The sequence below is a fragment of the Serinus canaria genome, chromosome 5, assembly GCF_022539315.1.
Source record: "Serinus canaria isolate serCan28SL12 chromosome 5, serCan2020, whole genome shotgun sequence".
Classification (NCBI taxonomy): Eukaryota; Metazoa; Chordata; class Aves; order Passeriformes; family Fringillidae; genus Serinus; species Serinus canaria.
The window spans coordinates 2,588,598-2,615,472 of NC_066319.1; the positions used below are offsets into that span (position 1 = coordinate 2,588,598).

General features: G+C 41.6%; 1 protein-coding gene across 1 annotated transcript in view; it reads right to left on the reverse strand.

Annotated features, from left to right (window-relative positions):
* Window positions 1-26,875, reverse strand: part of CSTF3 (cleavage stimulation factor subunit 3) — a 48,031-nt gene that overhangs the window by 2,851 nt on the left and 18,305 nt on the right. The window contains exons 4-17 of the mRNA XM_018921975.3: window positions 12,842-12,874; window positions 12,366-12,463; window positions 10,934-11,000; window positions 10,803-10,837; window positions 10,568-10,694; window positions 8,044-8,121; window positions 7,699-7,861; window positions 7,130-7,239; window positions 6,622-6,738; window positions 5,429-5,503; window positions 4,136-4,279; window positions 3,937-4,039; window positions 2,451-2,520; window positions 1,067-1,262 (exon numbers count right to left, since the gene is read on the reverse strand). Coding sequence (XP_018777520.2) covers window positions 1,067-1,262; window positions 2,451-2,520; window positions 3,937-4,039; window positions 4,136-4,279; window positions 5,429-5,503; window positions 6,622-6,738; window positions 7,130-7,239; window positions 7,699-7,861; window positions 8,044-8,121; window positions 10,568-10,694; window positions 10,803-10,837; window positions 10,934-11,000; window positions 12,366-12,463; window positions 12,842-12,874 — 1,416 coding nt within the window. The remainder of the gene's footprint in view (window positions 1-1,066; window positions 1,263-2,450; window positions 2,521-3,936; window positions 4,040-4,135; window positions 4,280-5,428; window positions 5,504-6,621; window positions 6,739-7,129; window positions 7,240-7,698; window positions 7,862-8,043; window positions 8,122-10,567; window positions 10,695-10,802; window positions 10,838-10,933; window positions 11,001-12,365; window positions 12,464-12,841; window positions 12,875-26,875) is intronic.

Consider the following 26,875-nt stretch of genomic DNA (forward strand, 5'->3'; position numbering starts at 1 on the left):
GCAGTCAGCAGGCATGCAAAGCATCAGTTCAAACAGGATTATGTTTTGGCATGTTCCAAGCAGCAGGACTGCACCATCTTAGGTACACGCTGCCCTGCAAGCACTTAGCAAAATGTCCTTGTTTGTAAGCTCACATCTAACCTCAAAACAACTTTGCCCCCATTGCATTCAAAGTATTCAGTGGCTCAATGTGAATCTGATTTCCACCTATCAGATTATTTTACAGCTCTGTGATGGTCAAATGCAGCTGCTGTGATGGCATCTGTATCTTTCATACATTACTTTTCTGTGTAAGAAGTAAGTGGAAGCTGAGGCACTGTTTTAGAAGCATGGATCGAGGGTTCTCTTCCTGTCCATGCAATGGCAATCAGCTGTTTCTGCTTCTCTGGCAGCCTTAATAAAAATGTAAACCAACATCCTGTTCTGTTCTAATGATTCCCCACAGTGTTAAATGACAGAAATAGTAAAAAGACATGTGCTTAGAAACAAAACAGGAGACCACCAGATAGAGGGGTCTAGACTTTGAACTCCACATGGCAGCAAAAGCACTTTAGCCCTAAGAAACTGAAAAGACCCCTGCCAAGAGCTTTCCTCAGCCATTCCCAACAAACATTGGCACTGCAGCATGTGGGGTTTGATGCAGCTCCCAGTGAAGTTAGGGGAGCTCTGCCACCTCAGAGCAGAAGGACAGCCAGCCATATTTCCTAAAGATGACCTGATCCTACAAATTTCCCACAGGATTCTGGTTTTTGAAGAGCTCAGATGTGGGGTGGAGGCCTGTAGCTCAAGGTGATGGCATTAACACATTGACCTTTCCATGGGAAGATGGGAGGTAACCAGGAATACCCAAAATTGCAGCTGCTACTGATGGTCCTGGCTCCTTTCTGCCCTCTGGCACTTTACTGCCCAATGAGACCAGGAGGAGGAGGAGGAAGAGGAAGAGGCCTATTTTACCTGCTTTTCTAGCAAGGGGAAGGACTATAAAGCAAGTCCTAAACAAGGAATTGCCCAAGATTCTTAAGACTGAGAAGAACAACAATGAACTGAAGTGTTCTTACCCACTCACCTTATAACCAAGGGCCTTCAGCTCGCTGGCAGAGCAAGGGTACAGATCCATGAACTTGTACCTGTCCACCAGCAGAGCTGTTTCTTTGCCCTCATATTCTTCCTTGAAGGCTGTAAACCTCCGTTTTTCCACTTTCAGGATGCTGGCCAGATCCCCAATGTTACTTTCAAAGGCTAAAAACCGAGCCCAGATCTCCCTGGAACAGAACAGGACACAGAGAGTTACTGAAGGAGGAAAGATTACTGAGCACAACCCAGTTAAAACCCACAAGAGGACAGATCCAGAGGAGGCCATCTGGGAGTGCATGGCCATTTCTGCTATTTGCTTTAGGTGCATCTAAAACAGGCATTGCCCTCCCAGTGCCTTCTGTATTTCTGTAAGAGCTCTCAGTCTGGTGGACTGCAAAGGAATTTGTTACAGAAAGGAAAGGAATTCTGGTGTCAAGGACTTCAGCATTTGAGGTGAGCTTTTATCAAACACTCTGCTCATCCTCTACACACAGCTTCACTCTGATGCTGACATAGGAAGGACTCTTTACCATGAATTATGATCTAGTTCCTCTGAACAGACCAGCACATTCTAACTGGCAAGAACATAACAGGCAGCGCTTCAGAATTTATACAGCCTAAAATATATATAGTTACTGCTGATTTCTCCATGGAAAATCTCATCTATAACTTAAGCAACATCTGACCATATTTCTGGACTTGATTCAACTTTCATTTTAGCTTTTGAGTTCACCTTTGAAAAAGGTTCAGCTTTTAAGCTCTTGTGTTTTGTCACTTTTAAATTGGGTATAAAAATATTTCTCCCAAAAGATCAGAACTGAAGTGCAGAACAAATGTGCAGAGCAGTGCCATATTTGATTCCTTAGTTTTGATGCTTTTGTCTACCAGAGTACTAATGGTGAAATGAACCCTCAGACTGCAAGGCTTTGGTGAGCATTTTTTTTTGAGAAAGAAACTTAAAAAGTAGTAATGAAAATATGGGAGTGAGTGGTTAATCCAAGTCCTTTCTGGTTCTTTTCCTATTTTATTTTCATGGCTAGGAGATGCTCAGCACCCTCCTTAACAAACTCCTGACTCACTTTCTCAGCTCAGACCACTGAATCCTTACTGTACAGGAGGATTTTGCACTCTATCCTCAACAATCCTGCATCAGTGAGGTTTCAAAGTCAATAAATTAATGAATTTCCCTAGAAGTGGGATAGGGACTTTCCCAAATCTGTCACAGCTGTTTGTACTTTGGACAGCATGCAAAGGAGAAGGAACATCTGTACCTAATTTTGTCCTGCTGTTCATGTTTCTAATTTCTTTGGGATATTTATGGTTGAAAGAGGTTATGTATCTTTTCCAGAGCAGTGAAACTGCTTTTGCAGACATACCCAGATTTCTCAGGTGGAAGGCTCCCTGAAGTTAAAACACGTTCAAACAAAACTCTTGTATTGTTGTCCTCTTTAAAAACAGAAAGAAAAAAAAATCACACTGAGTAAAATATATTAAAGACAAGTCAAAATATGTCCATTCAAAGAGATGTGTACTTTGAATTAAGCACAAGGCTGACTTTCATGGATTTGAATTTCAGTAAGAATAAAGAGATCTGAGTGCCCACATAAAACTTTCCTGATGTTAAATTCCAATGTGAATTTATTCTTTGGGAGTCTGTATTTATTGATAGTGACAAACTTATCCTACTACAGGTTCTTTTATAGGAGCACAGCTATTGCTTGGCATCTCTCCAGGATTTCTGGGGGTTTTATCGATTTTCTTGAATTATCTCAGTAGCATATTGTGGTAAATTTAAATTTGGCCTCTCGATTCATTATTTCCCTTTTAAATCAGGGCAATATTAATATGCTTGTATAGTCCTCAGAGCCCTCCCAAAATTATTAGACCTGCTTCTCAGCAAGCAGTCAGTCTTTGCACATTGCCAGCTGGGGGGATGGAGAGCTTGGTGGGTTTGTTCCTAAAACTGCCAACTCCTGCTCTGTGCATTGCACCACCTCCTACCCTTACAGTTCAGAGATCAGTTCTCCTGGATCTCAGGAGTTCTGCTGGGTTATTAAAATAGACCAATAAACTAGGGAGTTCTAAGATAATTTTTTTTCATGGCAACTTATAGAAAGGTATTGTCAATATTTATGTAGACCCTCAGTAACTTAGAGCAAAATTAAATATCCTTTAACTTAGATAAAATCTCTCATTTTACAGCTCACAGGAGAAAACACCCTCGAAATCTTTAAACTCCCAGTGCCTGAAAAACCCAGGAACTGCGGTCTGACAGATGAATGAATGGTGCCTGGTGCTGCAGAATCCACACAGCAGCTTGGGTTTCCTTTTCAAGAAGTCCATTCAGCCCCTGCCCCAGGGAATCCCAGCCAGAGCCCTGCCACCACCACCACCTCCACCTCCTGCCCAGGTCTCCCCAGCCCCTGTGTCCTGCTCTTTCCATTGCAGCTCCCCAGCACCTTGCAAGCATGACTGACATGCCCAGCACTGATTTTACATCCTGCTCATCTCTGGGGAGAACGAGTTTAAATTCATCCTAGTCAGGGCCAGCTAATCCCTCCCTCCTCTCATGCTGACTGTAAACTGCTTTAAATCTTTGGATTTAAATTCCTCAGTGTACTTCTCACTGTTCCCAGCAGATGCTGTAAAACTCCTGCACTGCCAGTGAGTGACAATTTGGAAAGTTCACTCTCCTCCCTTCAGCAGAATCAAGATTTAATGTCACCAGAATTCTGGAGCTTTGGTTCAGACACACCAGCAGGTTTTATGTTGAGATTAACTGCTGAGCTTCATGAAGAATTTAAACACCGAGAACCTGGCCTGAGTAATGCTTCATTAGACCTCTCAAAGCTCAAAGCTTACCATTAAGGTGGGAAAGGTAGTCGATATATGCCAGTACATATTCTGGAATGTCCCCATATTTTTTCAGCCCTAGCTCAAAAATCTTAAAGGCCACAGACTTATCCTGCAAACATGGGGGGGAAAAAAAAAAGTTATTAGCTTCAGTGAGCTGTGCAGCCTCCTGCCACTTGTTTAGGATCAGGGTAGCAGCTGTGGTTACCTTACTACAATAATACTCCATTAAAGCTGCAGTAACATAGACATGGTGGCGGGTCCGGGCATCCTCTCTCGCTTTCTTAAATATCGTCCTTCCGGATTTAATGCCTTCTGCTCGCCTTGCAAATTTCATGTACTGGATATAAACCTGAGGTGCACATTAATATTTAAATAGCATCAGTGCTAACAAAGAACACCAGCATATCATTAAGGTTTTTGCTATGTCTGAAGTAATCATGACTCACAAAATACAGCAGATGAATCCTAATAGAAACAAGGCTCTCTTGTGCCTCTGTGTTGTTTTGCTTTAAATACCGAGGCAAACCTTTTAATAGATTTTTTTTTTTAATAAAAAATGGAATACACCTAAGACTGATCCCATGAAAAGACAGTAGTTAATACACAGATTTTTCAAGGAAGGGGAGGTAAGGAGATGAATGTCACTGACATTAGCTGGTGCCTTCAGAGAACTCAAGGCTTGTTGTAAAAATAACTTTCCAGTAAAGTTAAGACGTCCATAAAGCCAAGGAACAGCCAAAAGGCCTGATGAAGCATTTTACTGTACATGATACAATCCAAGATACAAACCCTCCTGCCTGCAAGTATTTATACCTGATCAAGGAAATAATGAATGTGCTACTTAATTCAGCAGCCAATTTGTGATTTGCATTTCTTTGGGATTCAACCCTTCTTCACTCTGAATTAGGTCACGAATAGCAGCATTCCTTAGCAGGAGGAACTGGCACATGGTTTCCCATAAAATGTGCCTTTGGGAAGCATTAGGATCTGTCTCTAAAGAATGGCAAGTGTCAGTAAATGGATACCTCTCCTCTGACACTGACCTGTTGTTTAGTGTTAGGCTTCACACCTTCTTTTGCCTCCTTCATGCTTTGTTGTGTCTGTTTATAATAAACTAAATAACCTTTTGAGGGCAGGTTACTGCTGACACCACTTGTTCAGCACCACCACAGCTGGCACATGGACAGTGCTCACTGTGTCACTGCAGAAAAGGTACAGCAACACTCTGCTACCTACGTGGTAAATTGCAGATTTATTTGCAAACTACATGGCCACAGGATGCTTGTGAAATATTTTATATCTTTTCTCTTCATTACTTGTAAAAGAGACAGAGGAGCAGAGTGCACATCCTAGCGTATTTCAATGGATTAAAGGTTGTGATTCTGCCACCTCAGTACTCCATCCCTGCGACCCAAGGAATCCTGCAAGTGCTGCCCCACTCTGTGCATGCACTGGGTGCCAGTCCATGGGGATGTGCAGGCACTAAGGATGATCTTACCAGCGTGGGGTCGATGTCCTCGATGGCCAGGAGCCGGTTGTAGATGCTGTGCACTTTCTCGTACTTCATCCGGCTCTGGGGGAAGGCAAACACTGCTCACTAACTCCCTTCAGATCACCTCCCAGAAGGCAACACTCAAGCTGAAGACAAACTAGAATTTTCCTGTTCCCATTTTTCCCTGGCTGAACCCTGTGTATGTCAGTCCCTTTGCCCAGATGCATATTCTGTCTGGCGCAGACATTTTTCACTTCCCACTCTAATTTCCCACTAATGGTTACCTACATGCTTTTCAGGAGTCCCTGAAGTCTTTTTCTAATGTAGTAATGCTGCAGCAGAACTGCCATTGGAGGTGTTTGGCATACAAAGACTGCATCCTTTACCTCTGTCTAAAAGCAATGTGCAGATAGGTGGGAACACCATCTTCTTAACTCTCCAGCCTACACATTTCCAACAGTCCATTCTGTTCCCTGCCAGCTGCAGCCCTCCAGGCTGTATTGTGCAGCCTTGAAAAACCAGGACACAGCATAAGGAGGCTGCACTGAAAACCAAGGAAGGATTTTTCTTTTAAAGGCAAAGGCTTTTTTTCCCCCCCTCTGTTGTCCTGAAGTTCTTCCTGGAAAGATTCTTTCATGATAAAATAAGTGGGCAAACTATGCCCCACAGAGGACTCCACACTCCACAACTGACCACTGGGAAACAGTTTTTATTCCTGGTGGAATAAACACCACTGGGGCACTGCTCCTTGTGGAGGCTGCACAGTGAGGTGCTGGCCTGGGGAAAGAGATTTCTCCAGAGAGTTGCAGCAAAGGTGGCTCCCATCTTCTGTCACAGCCAACAAAAACATCATCTCCCCAAGAATCAGACAGGAAAGGTGCCCTTGATGCCCATTTTAAAAGTGAAGAAGCTGATACTCTGGGAAATGGAAATTTTTAAGCATTTCACCCTTATGATAATTTCAGAAATATAGTCAATATTGGAATGGAAAGAGAGTGGATTTTCTTAGTTCATACTATGGGCTTTCCCTCTCCATTTTGTCAGCTCCATCTCAGAAACACTGAATGAGAATAAGGCTAGAAGAATCAGTAAATTAATTCTACAGAACTTTTTGTAGTCAGTATGTTTCAAATAAATGACAGCATTAATGAGAGATGTTATTTGGATTTTAATGTCAGTACATCGCTATTTTTGCTCACCTCTTCATAATCTGCATATGCAAAATAAAGAAGCATATTCTTCTTTAATAAAGTGCTGATCGCTCTTTCATAAATATTAGCAGCCTCATCACTGAAAAGTTTAGCATTGTTCATGTCCTGTTATAAAATAAGTATAATAATATAAGTGTTCAGCATCTGTGACAACGAAGGCCAATTTATGGAATATTTTCTGTGTGTGACAAGCCCCAGTGAATTTCCATTCAGTGCTCCAACAAAGAGATAATCATCTCCCCAGTACTTAAGGAATCACAAAATCAGGCCCAAAAAATCCCCCAAACCTAAAACTGGCCAAGATTGAAACAACTGTTTACAATTCTTGTCGAAAATGCAGACATTTTTATTTCTTAAAATTTTTAGTTTCCCCATTTGAAAATTCTGAACATGTCACAACTGTTTTCCACACCCCCCTCCTTGATTCTGAGGAAAAACTGAGAGTACACCATGTCAGAGCAAGGAAATAAGAGAAAGCCAGTGGCAAGCTGCTTACCCCTTTCTCAGCCAGCAGCTTGCTGGACTGCTCAAGGTACTGAGCTGCTTCATACCAGATGTCTGGGTGATGGCCCAGCACCAGGAGACACTGTTCATAGGCAAACATCACTGTGGGCAGAACATGAGAGAAACACTCCTTGGAAATGGTACCACCATTGTACAACCCAAGTATGGAATGCAAAATTCATCAAATAAATCAGACAAGATCAACACTAATTGGTTTTGAATACAATGCTCACTGCTGCAGTTCTTTTATACTGCCAGGAACTTCATGAACCACAACCAGCAGTTAAATCTGCCTTGTACACTGAGGAACAAGCAGAGCTCACTCAAAATCAGCCACAAAATCAGGCTGCAATCTACTGTTCCCTGTCTCCCAAAATCCGTTTCTTACTTTCAGCTTGGCTTTAGCAAAATGGAGATTGTTTTTTTATCAGAAACCACCCACACAATTCAAGAAACTCCATCAACATCCACTCCAGCACGATCCCTGAACACCAAATCACGCCGTGGCTTCTGCTGGAGCTGAGAAATCCAATTCTCCACGCCCTAGAGACATCTGATTACCTCTTTTTGTTATCAGAGTTTGATCTTCTGTTCGTAGAGGGTTGCTCTTTTCCCACTGGATGTACTTCTTCCACATGTCCACCTGCTGAGCCTCCTGGGGGGTGTTCTGTGGGGGCACGGAGGGAGCGTTGCGGTCCAGGCCCTTCATCACCGTCTCATATTCCTGAAACAGGAGCAAGGCTTTGAGTTTAAACACATTGAACCCTTACTTCAGGTTATGCTTCCTAAAACAAATGGAAATAATTTAGCACTAGTCTGTGCACACTTTTATTTGATGTAAGAACCAACTTTAATGCTGGTTTGTGGAGTTCAATAGAACAAAGAAAAGTCAACAGAAGGCTGTACCTTTGCCACACGTCGTGCATTCATATAATCTCTACTCCTGTCCTCGATCATCTTCTTGGCTAAGTGAATATTGATGCCCTGGAGAAGGGTGAAAAAAGGAATTGGCAATGTGCAATTTCCCTTTGGACATACTGAATCTTATTTTATACAGGAAAGAGCTTGAAAGGGGGTGCAAAAGTGAGCAAAGACAAAGTTATTTTAAGATACCAATCTCAAAAGATTTATTTCACCTAATAAATATATGGGCAAGAACTTATATCAGAGGATGAACTCATTACTAAAATTCAAGCAACTCAAAGCACCTCAGCTTATGTTTAATCACTTTCAAAAATGGAATGAGCTTCACATGAACTGTTGTGGGTGAAGTGGGAAGAACCTATTTGTGATTTACAATTTTGCTCTTGAATGACAGTCAGGGACAGTTCCCAGACTAAGAGCACATGAGCAATTTGAATTTCTGGTACAAGGAGTAGCAGGGATTGACCTCCAGGCCCAGAGCTCTGCTTTCGCCTGTTCCTGAAGTAACTGGCAGCTCTTAGAAGAGGTTCCATGCAACAATCATCCTGCCTTTGTCAGCAGGGGCCTGAGATGTGCCTGACACTCTCCAGGACTGCACACAAGTCACACATGTGCAGAGATCTCTGCTGTGCTGCCCTGCAAAAGCACAGGGGCTGGGGGCAGCCAGGCCCTGGGCACAGGGTCCTGGCAAGAACAAAACCTTGAAGAACTGCTCTTGGGCAGGAGAAGCAGCCCTTTGGCTGTGCCTGTGTCTGGGGGGATTTTGCTGTTGTTGTTGCCAGGACTGTGCAGAAGATGGGCACAGCTTTCAGTCCAAGTGCAAAGAGGCACCTGGGCTGGGAAGCAAAGGAAGCTTTGCCCTCACTGCAGAAGCAAAGGCACTGTCTGGGATGGCAAACTGGGCCACGTGGCACACCAACCCAACAATGCCCCAGGTAAGCCAGGACAGGCTGAGGGTACAGCAGGACTCTCCCAGGATGCACTCCCAGCTCAGGAGCCGTGCAGGTTTGTGAGTCAGATTGTCACTTTGTCACTGAGCCACGTCTCCCTGAAAGCTCTACCACTTTTGACCATTCAGTTAATTAAAGGCTGGTGACTGACAGGCTGGTATTGTTACCTGGTGGCTACAGCTGAGCTGAAGGAAAGCTCAAATTACAGCAAATGGCCATTACCTTTCCATACTGAGACCTGCATGAAGTCTCTGTGCTGTTGGGCTGCTGACATGAGCAATCAGCTCCCCCTCCAAGAGCCCTTCTGGTGAGGAGCATTTATTTCCCTTTGCCAGGACACCCGTGAACAGCAGCCCTGTCCCTGAGGTCAGTGTAGCCACCACAGGACAGGGAGATCCCTGTGCCCCAGCAGAGCACTAGCCCTCAGCTCCCAGCAGCTCAAACAGCCTGAGGGAGCTCCAGGTGTCAGCCAGAGCTGCCTCAGCTGGGACCTGCACAGCTCTGAGCCTTGGCAGCCTCCCCTTGTACAATGAGAGCAGGAGGAACAGCAGTGAGAGCCTTTGCTTGCTGGGTGGGAGGGGAAGGGATGGTGCATGGGGAAGTTGTGTTGGGGATTTCCCTACACTGGAGAAGCTGTGTCCTGGGCATCCTCCCTGGGGACAGCAGTGGTGTCCCCCAAAACCTATGGGGCAGTGAGCTGCCATGGTGCACGCTTGGGCTGGGGATGCCTGGAGTTCTCCCAGCCAGAGGTTCTCCCAGCCAGAGGTTCTCCCAGCAGCTCAGCACCACGGCCTCATAAATGTGAGAGGGCACCAAGCTCACCACTTGCACAATTAGCAACAAAGAAAGAGGAACTGGCCCTTCTGTGCTGCTCAGGGCAGGGGCCCACAGCAACCACGCCTGTGCACAACCAGCAGGACCAGTGCTGTATGAGCATCCCTGCTGGGCAGTGCTGAGCACCAGGGCAGCCACATCAGCTTTGCAGTCAAACTGCTGCTGACTGGGGCTGCTTGGTCACCAGATGTGTTTAAAAATACACTCTAAAGGTGCAGCTACAAACTGGCCTGAAAGGGCAGAGAGCTGAGCTGAAGGCAGTGTGGGAGCAGACTCACCTGAAGGGGTGCTGGAATGGCTTCAGGTGGAGGATGGTGAGGAACATTTTTAAGCACTGAGATCACGTAATTTAATGCTGTGGAGGAAGTCCAAACCATCCCAGCTGAATGCCATTTGCTCTGAGTGAAAGGAGGGCAGTGCCTCCTTGGGGACACCAGTTCTCACTGCCAGCTGAGCTGCTCCAGTGATGTCTCACTCACTCAGCCAACTGGGAAATGGGACAGTCAAATGAATCTCATGGAGGGTCTTTGAAAGAAATTTAAAAATCACTCAGGACTGATTTTTTGCTACAGGAGCTGGTACATACTGCACACAAAAAATGTGTTGATACTGCTGGTCACCTCTTTTATACACACATGTTCAGTGGATATGGCTTGGGCAGCATATTTGATTACAGGACAATTACTTCTTTCTGAATGTCACAAAGAATCAGTTATTGTTACCTCTTCATATTTGTTATAATCTCTCCAGAGCTGCTCTATGTTTATCATGGGGTTGACACAACCACGCTGGTAAACCCTACGGACAGCTGTGATCCTCTGGTTTTCTGCATAAGATCCTACTGCTTCTCTAAACAGTGGGGAGAGAGAGCAAGGTCAGCTATGACAGGTCACATCTGGCAGGAACATCAGCATTGCATCAACTGAGCTTCAAAAAAGTGAATTTTCAGGTACTTACACGCCTTTCAAAAAATTGATGTAATCCACCCAGATCTAGGTGAGAAAAAATATTACATATGGTGAAACCAATGGTTAGCTGTACTTGTCATAAAGTTAGAAATAAAATGTGTTTTGATTAAGAAAACATACCTGGTATGACATGATTTCCATGCCAATCTTATCCAGAGCAAAATCATATGCCTGAGCCATTTTTTCTCTGAGGAAAAGAACCACAAAGACCATAAAGCAAGTGTTTAGTATTTTAAAAATTCTTTATTTAAGAGTATTCTTTTGTGCAGCAAGTTCTAACCAAACATCAAGGAATCAGAAATATTCAACAGGTGAGAGCAAAAATCAGTATTCAGATAGCTTTAAGTTCCTTATTCAGATTCTGTTGGGGTTTTGGTTGTTTGTTTTATTCAAGAATTATAAATTCACTGGTGGCAATCCAGCATTTTAACAGCTCCTGGCACACCCCAAGCCAGTAGAAATCCATGAAACTGAGAAGAAACCAACTGCTCTCCACATCTTCTCAGCTGACAGATGCACCCATGGTTTCTTATTTTTTCCCCTCAGAGTTCCCCAAACCTTTTTGTAATTCTCCAGGAGCCCCAAAAGGCTGGGACAATTAGGAGTAACTCCCTTGTGTGGAAACTGCCCAGAATACTTCACACTATTTACTTTCCCCAAATTCCAAGTATTTTCCCTCAGATTTAAAATGTTTACAGAATTTCCTTGGTTAAGTTACAGTGAAAGCTCTTTTTTTCTCTCCCCAACTTTTCTCCTAGTTTCCTTTACTCAAACACACTTCAGTACCTTATTGCTTCCTTGACCCCATTAACAGGAGAAACAGAGGAAAGGCAAACTGAATAAACTGACACTTCTAAAACTGTTTCAAAACAGTCATGTAAAAATAAATTAAAACCCCTTGCTTATTTTCTTTATTAATGCATTACTCATTTTGCCAATTATAGTGCAAAGAAATTATGGTGGGCTGGGGAAGAAACAGTTTACAGATGCTGGAAGTCACTGGTATTTTTTGAAACTCAACCCACAGGAATATAAATAAGCAAAATGTAATAACTGAAAAGGGATGAAGATTAACATACCCCAAAATTCTGACACCCTAAATTTTATGACTTTTTTTTTTATGCCTTCCAAAAGTTCCTCCAATTCCTGAACTCTTTACTGCTACTGGTCTCAGCTGGAACCAGTGATAACTTTTGTGGAGACTAAACAGGACATGGAGGGCAAGGACAAAGAAGAAGAAATGTGTTTCAGGTGTTTCAGGTTTTTGGCTTAAGCACAATCCCATCTGCAGGGAACTGGCATTGCTACACCAGCTCCTCCACTGCTCCTATCCCATCCTGTTAGAGGAATCCAGACTAAGGAACCAGTTCTACCCAGCAAGCTCAATTAGAGACTTGAATGTTTTCTAAACACAGATTATATATATTAACCCCCCCCAACAGAAAATCCCCAGACAGATTTGTCACCCAGGTTCTTCCCCATCCCCTGGTCAAAAATCAAGAAGAGATCCACCATAAAACTAGAATAATTCAGAGCAACTCTGGGAACTTACTTGTAACTAGGTAGCTTCCCCTTGGTTTCTCGTACATAGGAAAGGTAACATTTCCATAAATCAATGTGTAAAACCTTCATAAGGCAGCGCTGAAATAACTGTGCAATACAGCAAGAAGATGTGATCAGGATTCCAGACACAGAAATTAGGTTTCTACTTTTAAAGCTATACAAAATGAATTTAAATAGCCCTTCTAATTATGATGGAGATTTATAAGGAAGAAGAAGTTAAACTACTCATTCTTTTGTTTAAGGCATCTCCATGCTATGCAAGGGAACTGGAGAGAATTAAGCAGAGGAATCCCCCTGCACATTTGACTGATTAGAGCTTGGCAGCAACAAGTCAACTCTAGTGCTACTTTTTATCTGTGTTTCACATTCAATGACAGCTACAGAGTTTTTTCAGTCTGATTTAGCCCAATCACCAGGTACTCGTTCTTGCTATAGAGATATATTACATATATTAATATGACTCACCTTTTCCACCTTGTCATAATTTTTTGCTTTAATCTACAGGGAAGCAGAAAAGAAACAAATCACTTAAGAAACTATTTCAGAATAGTAGGAATATATTCTTCATACAGTACTACTACAGCATTCCAGTTTGTACTTTGTCTGCCTAAACTAATTACACCAAAACACCACATAACGTTGAAAAATATAATTAGACATACAGAAGGCATGTACTTTGCTGCAAAATTAGCAGATTTTTTATTTTTATTTTTAATTCTTCAATTCCAAAATGTAGGTACCAGTAGGCAAATTTGCTTTCTGCTTTGAACACCCAGACTTAGCCTTTTATTTCAAGGAACCTGATGCATTCAGTGCAGATAGGGATGTAGAGCTTCTAGACCAAGATTTAGTAAAGGGTGAAATACTTATGTACAAAACTACTAGGCTAATAAATGTATTATACTTGAATATTGATTTCTCAAGGTGCACTTTGCTCCAATCTGCTGATGCTGAATAAGGGAATAATACCCCTGGATAACCTGTTTTTCCCAGCCCCTGTGCTTCCTGGGAGGAGGGAGCAAAGCACACTCACTTGCCAGCAGCACTTTCATTCATTCAGACACACACCACAAGGGCAGGGGGTGAAATTCAGACCCCAGCTCACAGGCTGCCTTTCAGACAGGACAAAGGAAAGCACAAGACTGAGGAGGAGGGCACAGTTGCATCCTGGATGGATTTGTTAGCTCCAGCTATGGAAGCAGGCTAAGCAATCTCTACAGACACACCCTGATGACACAAGGGAAATCAACAACACCCTTAAAAGAGGCCTTGAAATGAAGTGCCCTGAATGAAATAAGCATTTGTTATGCTGTGCTGCATTTTTGTAAAGCATCACACTCCCCTTTTAAATCTCACTGCTCTTTGTTCAATTCGAGGATTCCCAGCCTTTATTGTAGTGTGAAACACAAGCACCTCAATCTCCCCAAGGAGCACAGTGTAGCAAACAGCACCCTTTGCACCAGGGGTTCATGATTTCAGTTTATAGCATTCCCCCTCTAGAGCACAGCAGGATTTTCAAAGGATGCATCAGGAGACAGGGACTGCAGGAGATCTAAAATAAGTACACTCCGCCTCTGCTTCCCTGAGTGTCTCTACTTCTGCAGCACCCCAGGACTGAGTGGATTCGAAGAGCCATCCCCATCTCTCTCACTCCCCAAAAAAAGATCAGTGAAAAAGGAGAGAACTGAAAAAATACTGAAAAAAACCTTCATTGGCACACAAGGCAGACTGGACCCTTGTGTCTGTACCATACTTGAACTGGAGCAGTATCCCACCCAGGCTGAAAGAATTCCACACAATCCAGGATGGCAGGAAGGTAAACCTAATTGTGTCTTGCAAAGAGTCAAAACCAAAATTTTAAAAAAGACATTTTTACTTCATCCTTCTTCTCTGACTCCCTAAAAATCTCCTGCTATCCTTGGCTGAGTGAAAAAGAACACATGAATCTTTGGTTCTATGCCTTAGCACACAGGACAGCTGCCTGCACCTTCTTTCCCTTGTACTTAAGTTAAACCTTCAACAAGATATGCAGGATTAATTATCTATTTTAAACAGTGTGAGATAGGAGATGGTATGAATTCTTTTGTGAAAATTAAATAATTAATTCATGGCTCTGCCACTGACAAAAGGCATCACTCTCTGGTTATTCAGTAACAAGATGAAAAATAATTTTTAAGAGCTCAGAAGGAAAAGCTGTAAGCAGACAGGGCAAAAAAATGAGTTTGCCTGCCAGGTGCAGCCAGGAAAACAGTGTCAGCAAGTTTAGTAGCTCCTGGCAGCACTGTCACCAGGCAACATCAAAGGATGGAGCACAAGGAATACCTATCAATTACACTGCTTGCACTTCCCAGGAACAAAGACCTTGAAAAGAAAACTACTTTGCTAAGAAAAGGAGGTATATTCTTTATTTGCATGGGTTATGACTCAAAGCAAAATGTTTGCTATGTGATTATCATATATATGAAAACTGCTGACCACATCTGGACTTCAAGTCAGCGTTCTATCTTTGTTAAATGCACACAAGTGGTTTGGTATCTAAAAATTCAGAAACCATGGTACCAGTGAAGTTAGGAGGCTGGCAAGCAGGATTTAAGAAAAAAAGCAAAGCAATACTGGCCAAAGCTTACTGGATCTCTCAATGGGAAAGTGTGGAAGAGGTTTTGCAGTGACTTCTGTGAGCCAGAGAGAAGTTTGATAAGAGAATCCATGTTTACTCCTGAAAGAATTTCCTACCAAGGCCATTGACATAGAAACCAAGAAAGAAAGAAGGATAAATAAGAGAACCTGCAACTGCATATTCCAGTAAGCACTTCATTTGTCTTTCCTGACCTGTGAATAAAGTGGAAACTCAGGAGTTTTGTAAGAATGGATAAAAAGCATTCATGCTACAATAAAAACAGGTTTGAATCCTTCTGAAAATGGGACTGTGTGGCTTTGTATTGTGACTGTCTCAACTAGGACAGAAAAGCATCTCTCCTGCAGGAATCTGCATTTCTTGGCTCACCACTCCCATGCAAACAGCCCTGCAGCCCTGGCTCATGGAAAGCCCAGCACCACCCCCAGCAGGGACCCATCACACATTTCCTGGTTCTCCTATGACAGACACTGCAACAGGCACTGATGAGATGTGGGAAAGCATTAAAGAACTGACATTAATACTGTGATTTTGTCCTTAAAAGACAAACTGTGAAGACATTTACAGCAGTTTATACTCCAGTTTCTAAGGCTGCCAGGATTCCTATCCTGACTGCTTTAATTCAAGGGGCAGGTCTAACCCTCACAAGCTGACACCAAGGAGTGGCTCCACCACAAATCCATCTCCTACGCAACGAGAGGAGGGATATCCTCATTCCAAGGTAAAATCCATGTAATGAATGTCTCCCCTCCATCCTTGAGGACTTCACACCACCACCCAGTCTGACCAGCTATGCTTGGACATTCCTGTAGCAAAACACACCTGAACCTGCCCTCCTCTGCCCGTGACAAGGAGAAATTTCACCTGCTTTGCTAGAAGAGTAACTTTAGATTTGATGCTCCAATAAGATACTGTATCATCTTTGTACAAGGTGAATTTGTAACATAAGCCAAATTTCTTCCCAGAATACACAATGTAATTCCCTATAACAAGCTTCACAAGCATTGAAGGGCAAAACTTAATCCATAAATTACACAGCACTTCATCCTTTTAAACACACTTTTACAAGCCACATGAATCATTTATGATTATGCAAGGCAAGTGATTTTACTAATCTAGAGACTTAATACTAGTTCTAGTTGTCTGGCAACATGCAACACAAGCCTAAAAAGCATCCCTGCTTTATTTTAACCTCTTCAGCTTTCCATCAAGCTCCTAAGGAAGCACAGTTAGTAAATGATAATTAAGGACCAGCATGGTTTCATTTATTTCTATATCCCAACTCCATTTTCTTTCTAGAAATTGTTACTTTCCAGGGGAAAAAATTATTTTCTCCAGCAGAAAATTTGATGTTCCCTTATTCACTCCCTGCAGCTCTTCCCTTGGTGAGGTGGATCCTCTTGCTTTCTTTGCTGCTCCCACTGCCCCTGCACTACTCTCCAAAATTTTTTAGAGTTTTTTTGGACCTGAAGAGAAACACTGCACCCCTGAGAGTGAAGCAACTGCTGAGAGACAAACTGGGAGAGAAGAAACACCACAGCTACACAGGTGTTACCTTTTCGAGGATTTTCCTAAAATCTAGTTTTGTTACAAACACTAAAAGGAATGCACCATCCTTATTGTTTGGGGTTTTTAAAAAAAATACACAAATTCTGTTTCACAGTATACAAAATTACAACCAGAATCTAAAAAGAAGTATTTGGAAATATTGCTTCTGTTTGTTAACTGAAGGGAACTCATTGTGAGAGACCTATATTCATTGACAGTTACACAACTGGGTGTTAGATAAATAAAACTAACATTTTAAAAATAAGATCAGACTACACAAAATTTATCACCACTGAATCCATTTGTGTTGACCATTTGCCTTTTTTATTTTTTTTTTTTAACATCTTGATTGTTAGGGTGAAATAACTCCCCACTGTCAAGCACAGTGCAGTTTGGGTCTCCAGCAGTACAGAACTGTGGGTGTAACAAAATACACCCACATTTCTCTATTTCCAAAGTACAGGCTAGGAACCACAGCAGTTCAAACTCTTCAGACCACCTCAAAGGAGTGGGATTTGAAAGGATGGAGATGCTAATTCTCTGTTCTACCTTCAGCACATTCAGCCTTTTGCTTTTTGCTGAGGCTCCCAGTCAGTGACTAATTATGGGAGCACCTAAAGTGACAAACTCTTTTTGCTCCAGCTCAGGGAACAACAATGGCCTTTGCAAACAGCAACCCAAGCTCTGCCCAGGCACATGAAATGCAGAAAAAAGGCAGGGCTAGCACTGCACTTCCCTGTGGTCATTAAGTCAAGGAAACTGGACTATCACTGTCTAAAGAACTGGATGCAAAACTTATTTTATGTATGCTGAACAAAGCATATATTTCATTTGTGCCAGATATTCCAAATCCTTTCTTTAAAAGCATTAGAATGTGATTGCAGATGCAATTTCTGTAAGATATTGTTTTGCTACAATTTGCACCAGATAAAGCTTGAATTATTAGGTATTTCTGCTGTCTTCATTCAGAGTTTTAATATTCCCTGGGAAAATACAGCTTTTATCTTGCTATTAGTAAAGCCTGCAAGGAAGAGATAGAGTGCACTGACAATGGGAAAACTCATTTTCTCAAAAGGCAGCAAGATGAGATTCTACATATTTTCATTCAGAACTGTAATTTTTCACATTCACCTGGTTATATGTTTCAATTTCAAAGTCTGCCATTAAAGTTCCTTAAAATTATTCCAAAACAAATGCCTCCAATTACTATTTACCAGGACTATTTCTAGAGCTTCCAGAACCATGGCATCAAAATTTAAAAATCATGTTGTTTCCACTAGATATAGCACATGAAAAACAGAATTCACTCACAGCTGCCAAAAAACCCCATCTGTAATGCAGAGGGGGGAAAATCCCCACTATTTTGCAATCTGCTTCTGAGGAAACCTAAGAACAGGATATTTCAGTGGGAGCCTACCCTGGTCACCCAGTCCAACTTCAGGGCTGACAAGAGGCTCAAGGATGTTCTTAAGGGCTAAATGACACTTAAATGTAATTTGCATGTCCAAATGACACTCAAATCCCAGCAGGCTCTGGGCACTGGCCACCTCTCTGGGAAGCCTGTGTTCCACCAGCTCCCTGATCCCCATCATCCTTGAGCTGTCCCATATGCTATATTTATACTTAGGTACACTTTCAATTTGCTCACACTATTTAAGAATAAAAAATATTACAGTATCTGAGAATACTGGCTCTGCTAATGAAGCAAAGCTGCAGTTCTGTAAATCCAATTACCAGTTCATATCCTGCACACAAAAATAGCTGAACAGGCACTTACTGAACAGATAGTGAGAAAGCTGACTTTTAATAGCAAAATTCTGAGCCACATTACCATTTTCAACAGAAAAAAGTGGTCATGACTACAGGAAAAATGATAATTAGGAAATGAAGGGCAGCAATTTTCATAGGGAGCTAAGTGGCAGCAGGAAATGGGGACAGGGCACTGGCAGAGACAGAGCCACTGCATGAATGATCAGTAATATGTAAGACTGCTCCTCACTCTCTTAATTTCTTGAAAAGTCTCATTACAGCTTCATCACCCCAAGCCCTTAATAAAATCTGCAACAGCCTTGAGAAACAATTAAGCACAGCATATCAAATTAACACATTCTGCCAACATCTCTCCTCTCAGAGGCAGCAGCCTGGAGAATCTCTGCCTGAACATTTCCCTCACTGACTAACTGCAAAAACTAGACTGAAGACTTGAAAAGGCTTTTTCTGAAACCACCAACATAAAACTAGATTGATCTGGAAGTCTGGGACAGAAAGGAATCAAGGGGGCTGAGGGGGGTGAGGGAGCAGCTCAGAGCAGCAGGCTTTGGAAAAGGGTGCAAAGGAAGAACTTGTGAAATGCCCTTCTGCAGACAGAGTAACATTCCCCAGTTTAAGAGTCATTCTTAATTAGAAAAACTATGTAAACAAATAATTATAAATTAAAAAACCTGCAAGTGGAAGATGTCTTTTTGCTTAATCTATTAGACTGAAAGACCCAGTACCTTTAATTTTCAGATGCATCAGGAAAGGAGCCAATCCGTACAAATACTTGAATAGAAAATGCTTAGGTATGAGCCAACTGCATTTCAGAAGTGCAGGAATACAAGGCCTGAGGATATGGACAGCCTATTTGTTACTTACAGCAAACATTGATCTAGAAGTGATGAAGGATTAATGCACTGCAGTAAATAAACTTTGCTACTAATAATATAGTTTGGAATAGTAAAGAACTACCTATCTGTCTAATTCCTAAAGACCTACTCTAGTGTAAAGGGCAAATGCTTCACTAACAAATAAGAGCTCAGAGACAGAGCTACTAAAACTAGCAATTGTACTTTGGTTTACACCTCAGTGCAATTTGATTAATTTTCTTTTAAACAGAACATTAGAAATAGAAATAGGAATTAGTCTACTTCTATTAAACAGACAAATCTGCAGGAGTAGCATCTGCCCCTACCCCCTCACAAAAACTGCTGGCCTCTTGGTCCTGCAGGGAGGGCTTTCCTTCATGGTAATATTTTGAAAAGAATGCATAATTTTCAGGCACCACTCTCAAGAGACTAGACAGAGGTTGTACAGAGAAATATTTATTTATAGGCTACCTTAAAAAAAAAATTGCAGTGACAAAACTCTTCAGTGATTTTTCTGATTGGAGAATGACTGCAATCACTGATTCACTCCCTACTTCATTTATTTCAGACATCAAATCTCTTTTGTTTTTAATCTGATTATAAAAAAGAAGCAATTTCTCATGTGTCTTTTCTCTTTCTTCCTATCTACAGCGTTTTACTGTTATCTCTTCTCATTTTGGAATTTTACTTTCTTTCCAGAACACACTTTCATTACAAAAACCCCAAACACACCCCCCACCCCAACTGGGAGTTGTTTAAACACCAAACGAATCTGTTATTACTTGCACTGCTGTTCTTACTAACTGAGTCCCAGTACTGCAAACACCTCTCACAGATTAGGAGTGAGGTGAAGCTGCAAAAACAGCCCTTTTAAGTCATGATGAAAAGCTCAGTCTATGCTCTTCCAAACAAAAAGACAGTGTCACTTCTCTTTTATTTTAGCACCCTACAGCTCTGACATTTCTGCCCAGAAACTGGGGGTGAAGAAGAGAACTGCTCCATGCCCAAGTTTTCCTGTGAGTCTGCTGCTCTTTGATGAAGCTCCCAGATACACATCAGCACTGCCAGCTTTTTTCCCTTGCTCTGTTTCTACCCACTCTTTAATATGTTCTCCAACTCAGGAAAGCCATTCCCTTTTTTATTTAGGCAATCTGCCCGTTATGAAATGGAATGTAATATTAGCTGTATGAAGTAATTTACAAATGCTAAGCACCCACTACATTCTAGCCAGATTCTACTTCATACCCAGACTCTCAATCTCATTTTAATGAAAAGTCAATTTTCAATATGCCCTGTGGCTTGTAATTTCCTCTTCAATTTCACACTCCCTTTAAGCCACAGTGGAAAACACCACCCCACATTCACAGCCCTGCAAACTTGCTTCCTTCCCAACTTAGGCATTTTGGTTTTTCCTGCGTGCTTTAGCTCACTTCTGAACTAAAGCACGCAGGAAAAACCAAAATGCTGCTGCTCACCCCTTTCTCAAGGTCTCTTGTACTTTACAGAAGCAGTGGGATGTTCTAGGATGTGTTTTTTGTGTAGCTAACGTCCCCACATCTACTGGGATCCTCTGCAGTTCTTAGGAAGTATGCAAAGCAGCAGTGATTTTCCTCCTAGAATTTACTTTTTATCATTTAACTGTCAAATTATAGGACTCAAAAGCACATCTAGCACCCATGGACTGCACAATAATATCTATCTAACATGACAAAATGCAATGAGATAAATTAAAGATTTGCAGTCTCAGCTGTTGGCCAGATCACTGAAGTTTAAAAGTTTCATTCAGAGGGAAGCCTAAAGCCAAGGTATTTGGCCCATCTCATTGGGCTACAGAGCCCTAATTTGTAAAATCAGACAAATTACACCATTTGTCTACTTCAATTGCTTTTCAAAAGAGAACAGTCCCTCAGCAGGGCCCACTGCAGTTGAACACAGGCACTCCTCTAATGCTTTTTCCAGCTGATTTAATAAGATAATAGGCACCAGTGCCTGTTATCTGAGGAGCACAGACCCACTGCAGTCTGCCAGGGCCATCAGACAGGCTCTACCCCAAGAGAGCTGGAATAATAATAATAAGCACCCACTACGTTCTAGCCAGATTCTACTTCATACCCAGATTCTCAATCTCATTTTAATAAAAAGTCAATTTTCATAATAATTTAATCCAAACTGGATAACAATCCAAGCTGGAAATTCCTTCCTACAATCAGACCTAAAAAGCAAGGCAGGGATGAGACCACTGGAACAGATTACATGGAATAAAGGGTATGTGAGGAATCACTACCTAGGGGAAAAAAGCCAATTGTTCCTCTCACACTTTACAAGGCTGTGACCTAAGATGTAATTTATTAAGACTCTTAGTTTGAAATCATTGTGTTTTCTCATGTCTATAGTGCTCATTACGGTAATGTACAGCTATTTAAAAAATCATTCCTGCTTTTATTCTGCTATCCTCAAATTCTTTAAGAAAATGGCAGTTTACTATGTCATTTGAGCTGGGGAAAATTTAGTGTTTTAGGGGGCACAGAGTTCCCCATTAGGTTTATAGTTTTATAATTTCTCACTGTACTCATCACATGCCTACAGCTTTGACACATTCTTTTCAGATGAAAAGGGTTTGCATAAAAGGGCAGAAAGGAGTAAGTGTGATAAGCATATTTTTTTCCAAACTGTCAATTATAGTATTTCAGACAATCTGTTTTAGTAAAATATGGCTATCAAATAATAATAATTTTTATGGAAGAAATCTCTGTTCATTCACCAAGCATATGTTAAAAGTACACCTGAGCAATTTACAATTTCAAAGAGATCTCACTTCTTAAAGAGATCCTAGAATACAAAAATTTTAAAAAGCTACACATCTGTAAGGCAGCCTCCACAGGGACTTAGCAAAAAGGGCTGATAACCCAAATGAAGATATCTTAAGACCAGAAAGAACTGCTGCCCTTTTGAGTGGTCAGATTCATTCAGTGTCCATGCATTCATGGCTCACATTTTCTAGCATGCAATTGGTCTCAGAAAGGCTCTCCCCAGTAAATCCAGCCAAACCAGCAATTCTCCTAAGGAAAAGGAATACAGGTTATTCAAGGAGTTAAAAATAGTACTAGAAGATGTAATTATGTCATAGAGCATAATCTTCTTACTCTTGTAATATTAGCACAAGACCAGCTTGGCCTGTTAGCAGAGAACAAATTGTTCTTAATATTTTGCCTCTGTTCTTAGATCATAAAGAGCCATTTTCCAATAATTTGTAGCAAAAATGGCCCAGAGAATGGTTCTCAAAACCATTAGACTGATGCTCAGCCTGCAAAAGTGCCTGAGGGCTCTCATGTCTGACCACAGAAGCCACTGTCTCATCACAGGAACCCATCAATCAGAAATTTCAAAGTTAATAGCGCAGAATAATGCTCAGGCACAAGCAACTCCTGCAACTGCATCCCAGCATCGATTTGCAGCTGACAAGATGTTGTATGCTGTACATTGCATTACAAAATAAACCCTAGCAAAGGTAACCCACTAATCCCCAACCAAGCACACTTCAACTGGAGTGCCATGAGATGAATCTTTAAAAGAAGGGATGTGGTTCCTGGCTTTGCCATGGATTTCCTATAAAATCATTAACAGGATAATGATTTAGGATAATAATCTGCCTCAGATGATGATTGAGCTGCTTTTGGTTTACATGAATGAAGTATTCCTGCTGAGGTTCAGGGAAGTAATTTTTCTAACATAGGCAAAAACCTTTCATATGCCTGTCAGAAATGAAGGAATTTGCCCAATGTCTTTTCTGAAAATGCACATTCTTAATCATAATTACTGGGAAATCTCATCTATAATATTAATTTTATATTGGAAAAGGAAAGATTATATCTGAGGAGTCAATCACAGAATTAAACACCCAGATTTCTGTATTTTGGCTATGAAGAGAAAACAGACTTCATTATAAAAACAGCATTCAGTGGTAAAACAGTTTCCTTCAAGATACGAGTTTTACTGCAGGGTCCTCTCAGTATCTAGCAACCACACCTGGACTGATCACCAACAGCCTCATCTGAAACCACATGAACAATGCAAATCTTTTGGGTAAAAACTTGATCCAAAAACTTTCCATGGATAGGTTCTGCGTAACCATTCTGGATCCTCTTTCCAAAATAGTTGAATTTGAGTGTAATTACTGTCCTAGCTGATGAGACTGCTTGTATTACAAACCCCTCAAGTTTCTAGAATATTTAAATGCTATACTGCTTTTCCCCTTAAACACAGTACAAATTGAGTTTTAAAAGTGGGTTCCTCTTCTCCTTCCCTAAATTTCAGCTTCATGCCCTCAAAGGTTAAAGCTAAGCCTACTCAAGTTCCATTCACAGGAATTTAGTCAAAAAACAGGATCAAGGCAAAAATATTTCTATAGCTACTTTTAAATCTGTGAGTTGATGTTAGAGTTTGATAACTTAATAAGTGACTTCACACTTGAATACCTGGTTATGTAGAGATGCACTGAAGTTGGGAGATAAAACCACAGATCACACATTTCCATGCTTAGGTGACACTGCCACTGAAAGGTGAGAGGGGATAGCTCTACACTGAAGTCTTTTAATTTTACAGGTCGACTCAAAATGACTGACACTTTATGTGAGGTTCCTGTTTGCTTGTGGGCTTTTCCCTATACACTGTTCTATCAGAATTATAGGATTAAAACCCCTTTAAGTCAGCTGCACTTCTAAGACAAAAGACTTGCAAAGACATTTCATGATGCTGTTCCTATCTGAAATTCACTGGTGTTGAGGTAGCAGAGAGAAGAGCTGCTCAGATGTCAGATTTCAATATCACAGTGGTGCTAACATTCATTTCCCATGCAGCCTAGGTAGGTGCACTTGCAGCTTATTTCACCTCTTAGGAGGAAGATGAAATGCAGAAACCCATCATGGAAGCAGTACAGAAACTCACAGCCCTTGTAGCCTAAACAAGAGAGCTGGAACACCACTGACCTCCCAGCTTCCTCCCACCCATTCCCTCTCAATATATTGAGAAGAAATACCAGGCGTTAGGGTCACATATTTAAGGAAAAGATTCTGATTTTGGGGTCATGAAGAGAAACTGGCACAGGTAAACCCCTAGCCTTGCCAAAGGTCAGCCTTGACCCACATGCTAGAAAGAACACCTGCCTACTGACCAGAAATGTGCTACTTTTACATACACCTGTGCACAACAAGTTCTGCCCCCCCACTAGAGAACACTCAGAACAATTATGGCTTCTTTGCAGTAAAGCCCTGTTTGGTCCTAATAATCTCATTTTTTTTGTTGCTTTTCTCAGGGAAAAGTGTATTTTCTTCTGCACCCCACCACCACCAAGTGCTGGCCATGCTGAATGAGGCACATAATAGGGAACTGCTGTTTTGAGAGAGCAGAACATCTGTTCAGTTTGATACTTCTCTCCCCTACCCCTCTAACCAAACATTTTGGGGCTTTTCTGCTATAACTGATCATTCAGAAGCCCACGGTAAAGTGTTCTAAAACTTTCTACAGAAAAGAGACTTTTCAGTAGATGAACAGCAGGCAATTATTTGATTCAGGACTTGACTTTGACTCCTAGGTTAGATGCATTGTTATGTAAATCCAGAATACATTCAGACAGCACTTGCATTACAGAATGCTGCAAATGCCTGCAAAGAGAAAATTAAAGCATAGCGTTAAAAATGGTACGTGGGCTCCCAGCTAATTTAATTTGCATAGAAGCACAGAAGGGATCTCAGAAATCCCAAAATAGCTCTTTTTTCTTCTATTTTGCTGCTTTAAGCTAGGATACCAAGAGCAGGTTGGATATAAAAACACCAAGCACACGTCAATACCAAAGCACTCTGTAAAAGGGACACGTAACTAACACAGCAGCTTAACTGGGAGAATTTGCTAAATACAAAACAGAGACCTGCCACAAAACATAATGTAAGCCCTCGAAATTGAGAAGGTGCAGCTCCCAGCAAGGCAGCCAAGGCTCCCAAGATAAGATGTGGATCTCCCCAGGTCCAAACTTGAGGCCAGTTCTAGAAGAGAATGGGCTTGGCAATGGTGCTTGGCTCGGTTTGGGCACGTGTCATCAGGGTGATGCAGCAGCCTTAAAAATCCACTCTGAAGGCTCAGCAACATGGTGAAGCACCACCACAAAACCTCTGTGATGGACTAAGTCAGGCAGCACCTGAGAACTGACTTCCAGTACTGACTGCAGCAGGAATCTCTGCTCACAGGTGAAAACCAGCATTTTCTAGACAGTTCCAGCAACTCTGCCAGCCTGGGAGGCAAACACAGCTACCAGCACAAGGTTCAAGTAGCTGCAGCAACTCAGCAGATGCTCAACATTTCTGTGCATTACAGGCAAAAAGGCACACTCCAAAAGCAGTAAAAAACATATGACTGTGAAGGTTGTGCAGAAATGACAGACTGCTAGAAGTCTAAGGACACCTCCTCAGTGCAGGGTCTTCATTTGAGCCAGACAGAAGATCAACCAGAATTAACAAACTTAATTATTTGAAAACACCAGTGCTTTTCTCATTGGCAAATTAAAAAACCCACAGCTGACCTTATTCACAAGTTTTCTGGAGGTAAACCCAAACTTTGGGAGCATCAGTAAAATGACAAATGAATATGTCATCTCTAACTTCGTGCCTCTTTTCCTTTGTACATAGCTGATAATGCAACAGTAATTTTTTTAACAGCTAAGACGACTAGCATGAAACTTACCTCCATTTGCTTAGTGCCAGAAAAAATATTCCTCAATTCAAGCCTGTCAGCTAATTTTAAAGTTCTACAGTATTACCCTTTTAATACTCATCCTGTACACATGCAAAAAAGCATGTGCTTTTGTGTATCAATCTGAAATTGAATTCCACCCCCACCAAAAAAAGTGAGGCCTGAATTTAGCTTAGTCACATCTGGGAGAACCTAAATTTTTATCCTGTAACAATAAATCATACAGTCTGTTTCCTGCTCAGGCTTACAAGCACTGATATTTTATCAGGAGGAAATACTGTGGAATATTCTGAGGTGCTTGCCCATCCTGCTCAAGGACTTCTGTGCAGAATTTCAGGTGAGCTACATTTATTGATAACACTGCCCTGGAATGGTAATTGGTAGACAACAATCATGGGCAAGTAAGGTACCAGGGCAGTAATTTCTTTCTTAGTGGGTGGGGTAGGGATGGGGACCCAGCTCTGCATTTATCTTGCACCCACTGAACTTCTTTGGGTGTCTTGGACCAATAAGTCACGCATTTGGGACTATTTTAAGAGTGCATTTTTACAAAAAAAACCCCAAACCTTTATAGCTAGAAGGGTTTCCTAGGGCATCTATGTGTGCTTTTAAATATTTATCCTGTCTATTTAGAACCAGTCCATTTGAACTTTGCATTCTTTATTATAAATGAAGTGTATTTTCTCCTAGTCACTTTTTATCCAACTACTGGCCATCACCACATGGAGTAAGAATATCTAGCACAATCCTGCAACTAGGCAGAACTTAAAATTCCCAAAGGCACAGTCAGTCAGAACCAGAATGACAAAATTCCCCCAGTGAAATGCAACCTGCCAGACTAAGGCTCTCAGTGTAGGGCCTGCTACTCTGATCTGGTATGAACGAAATGTTTCCTCATGGAGGAACCTGGCTGCACTGTCAGGCTGAGCAGGGACACTTCCAAAGCACACT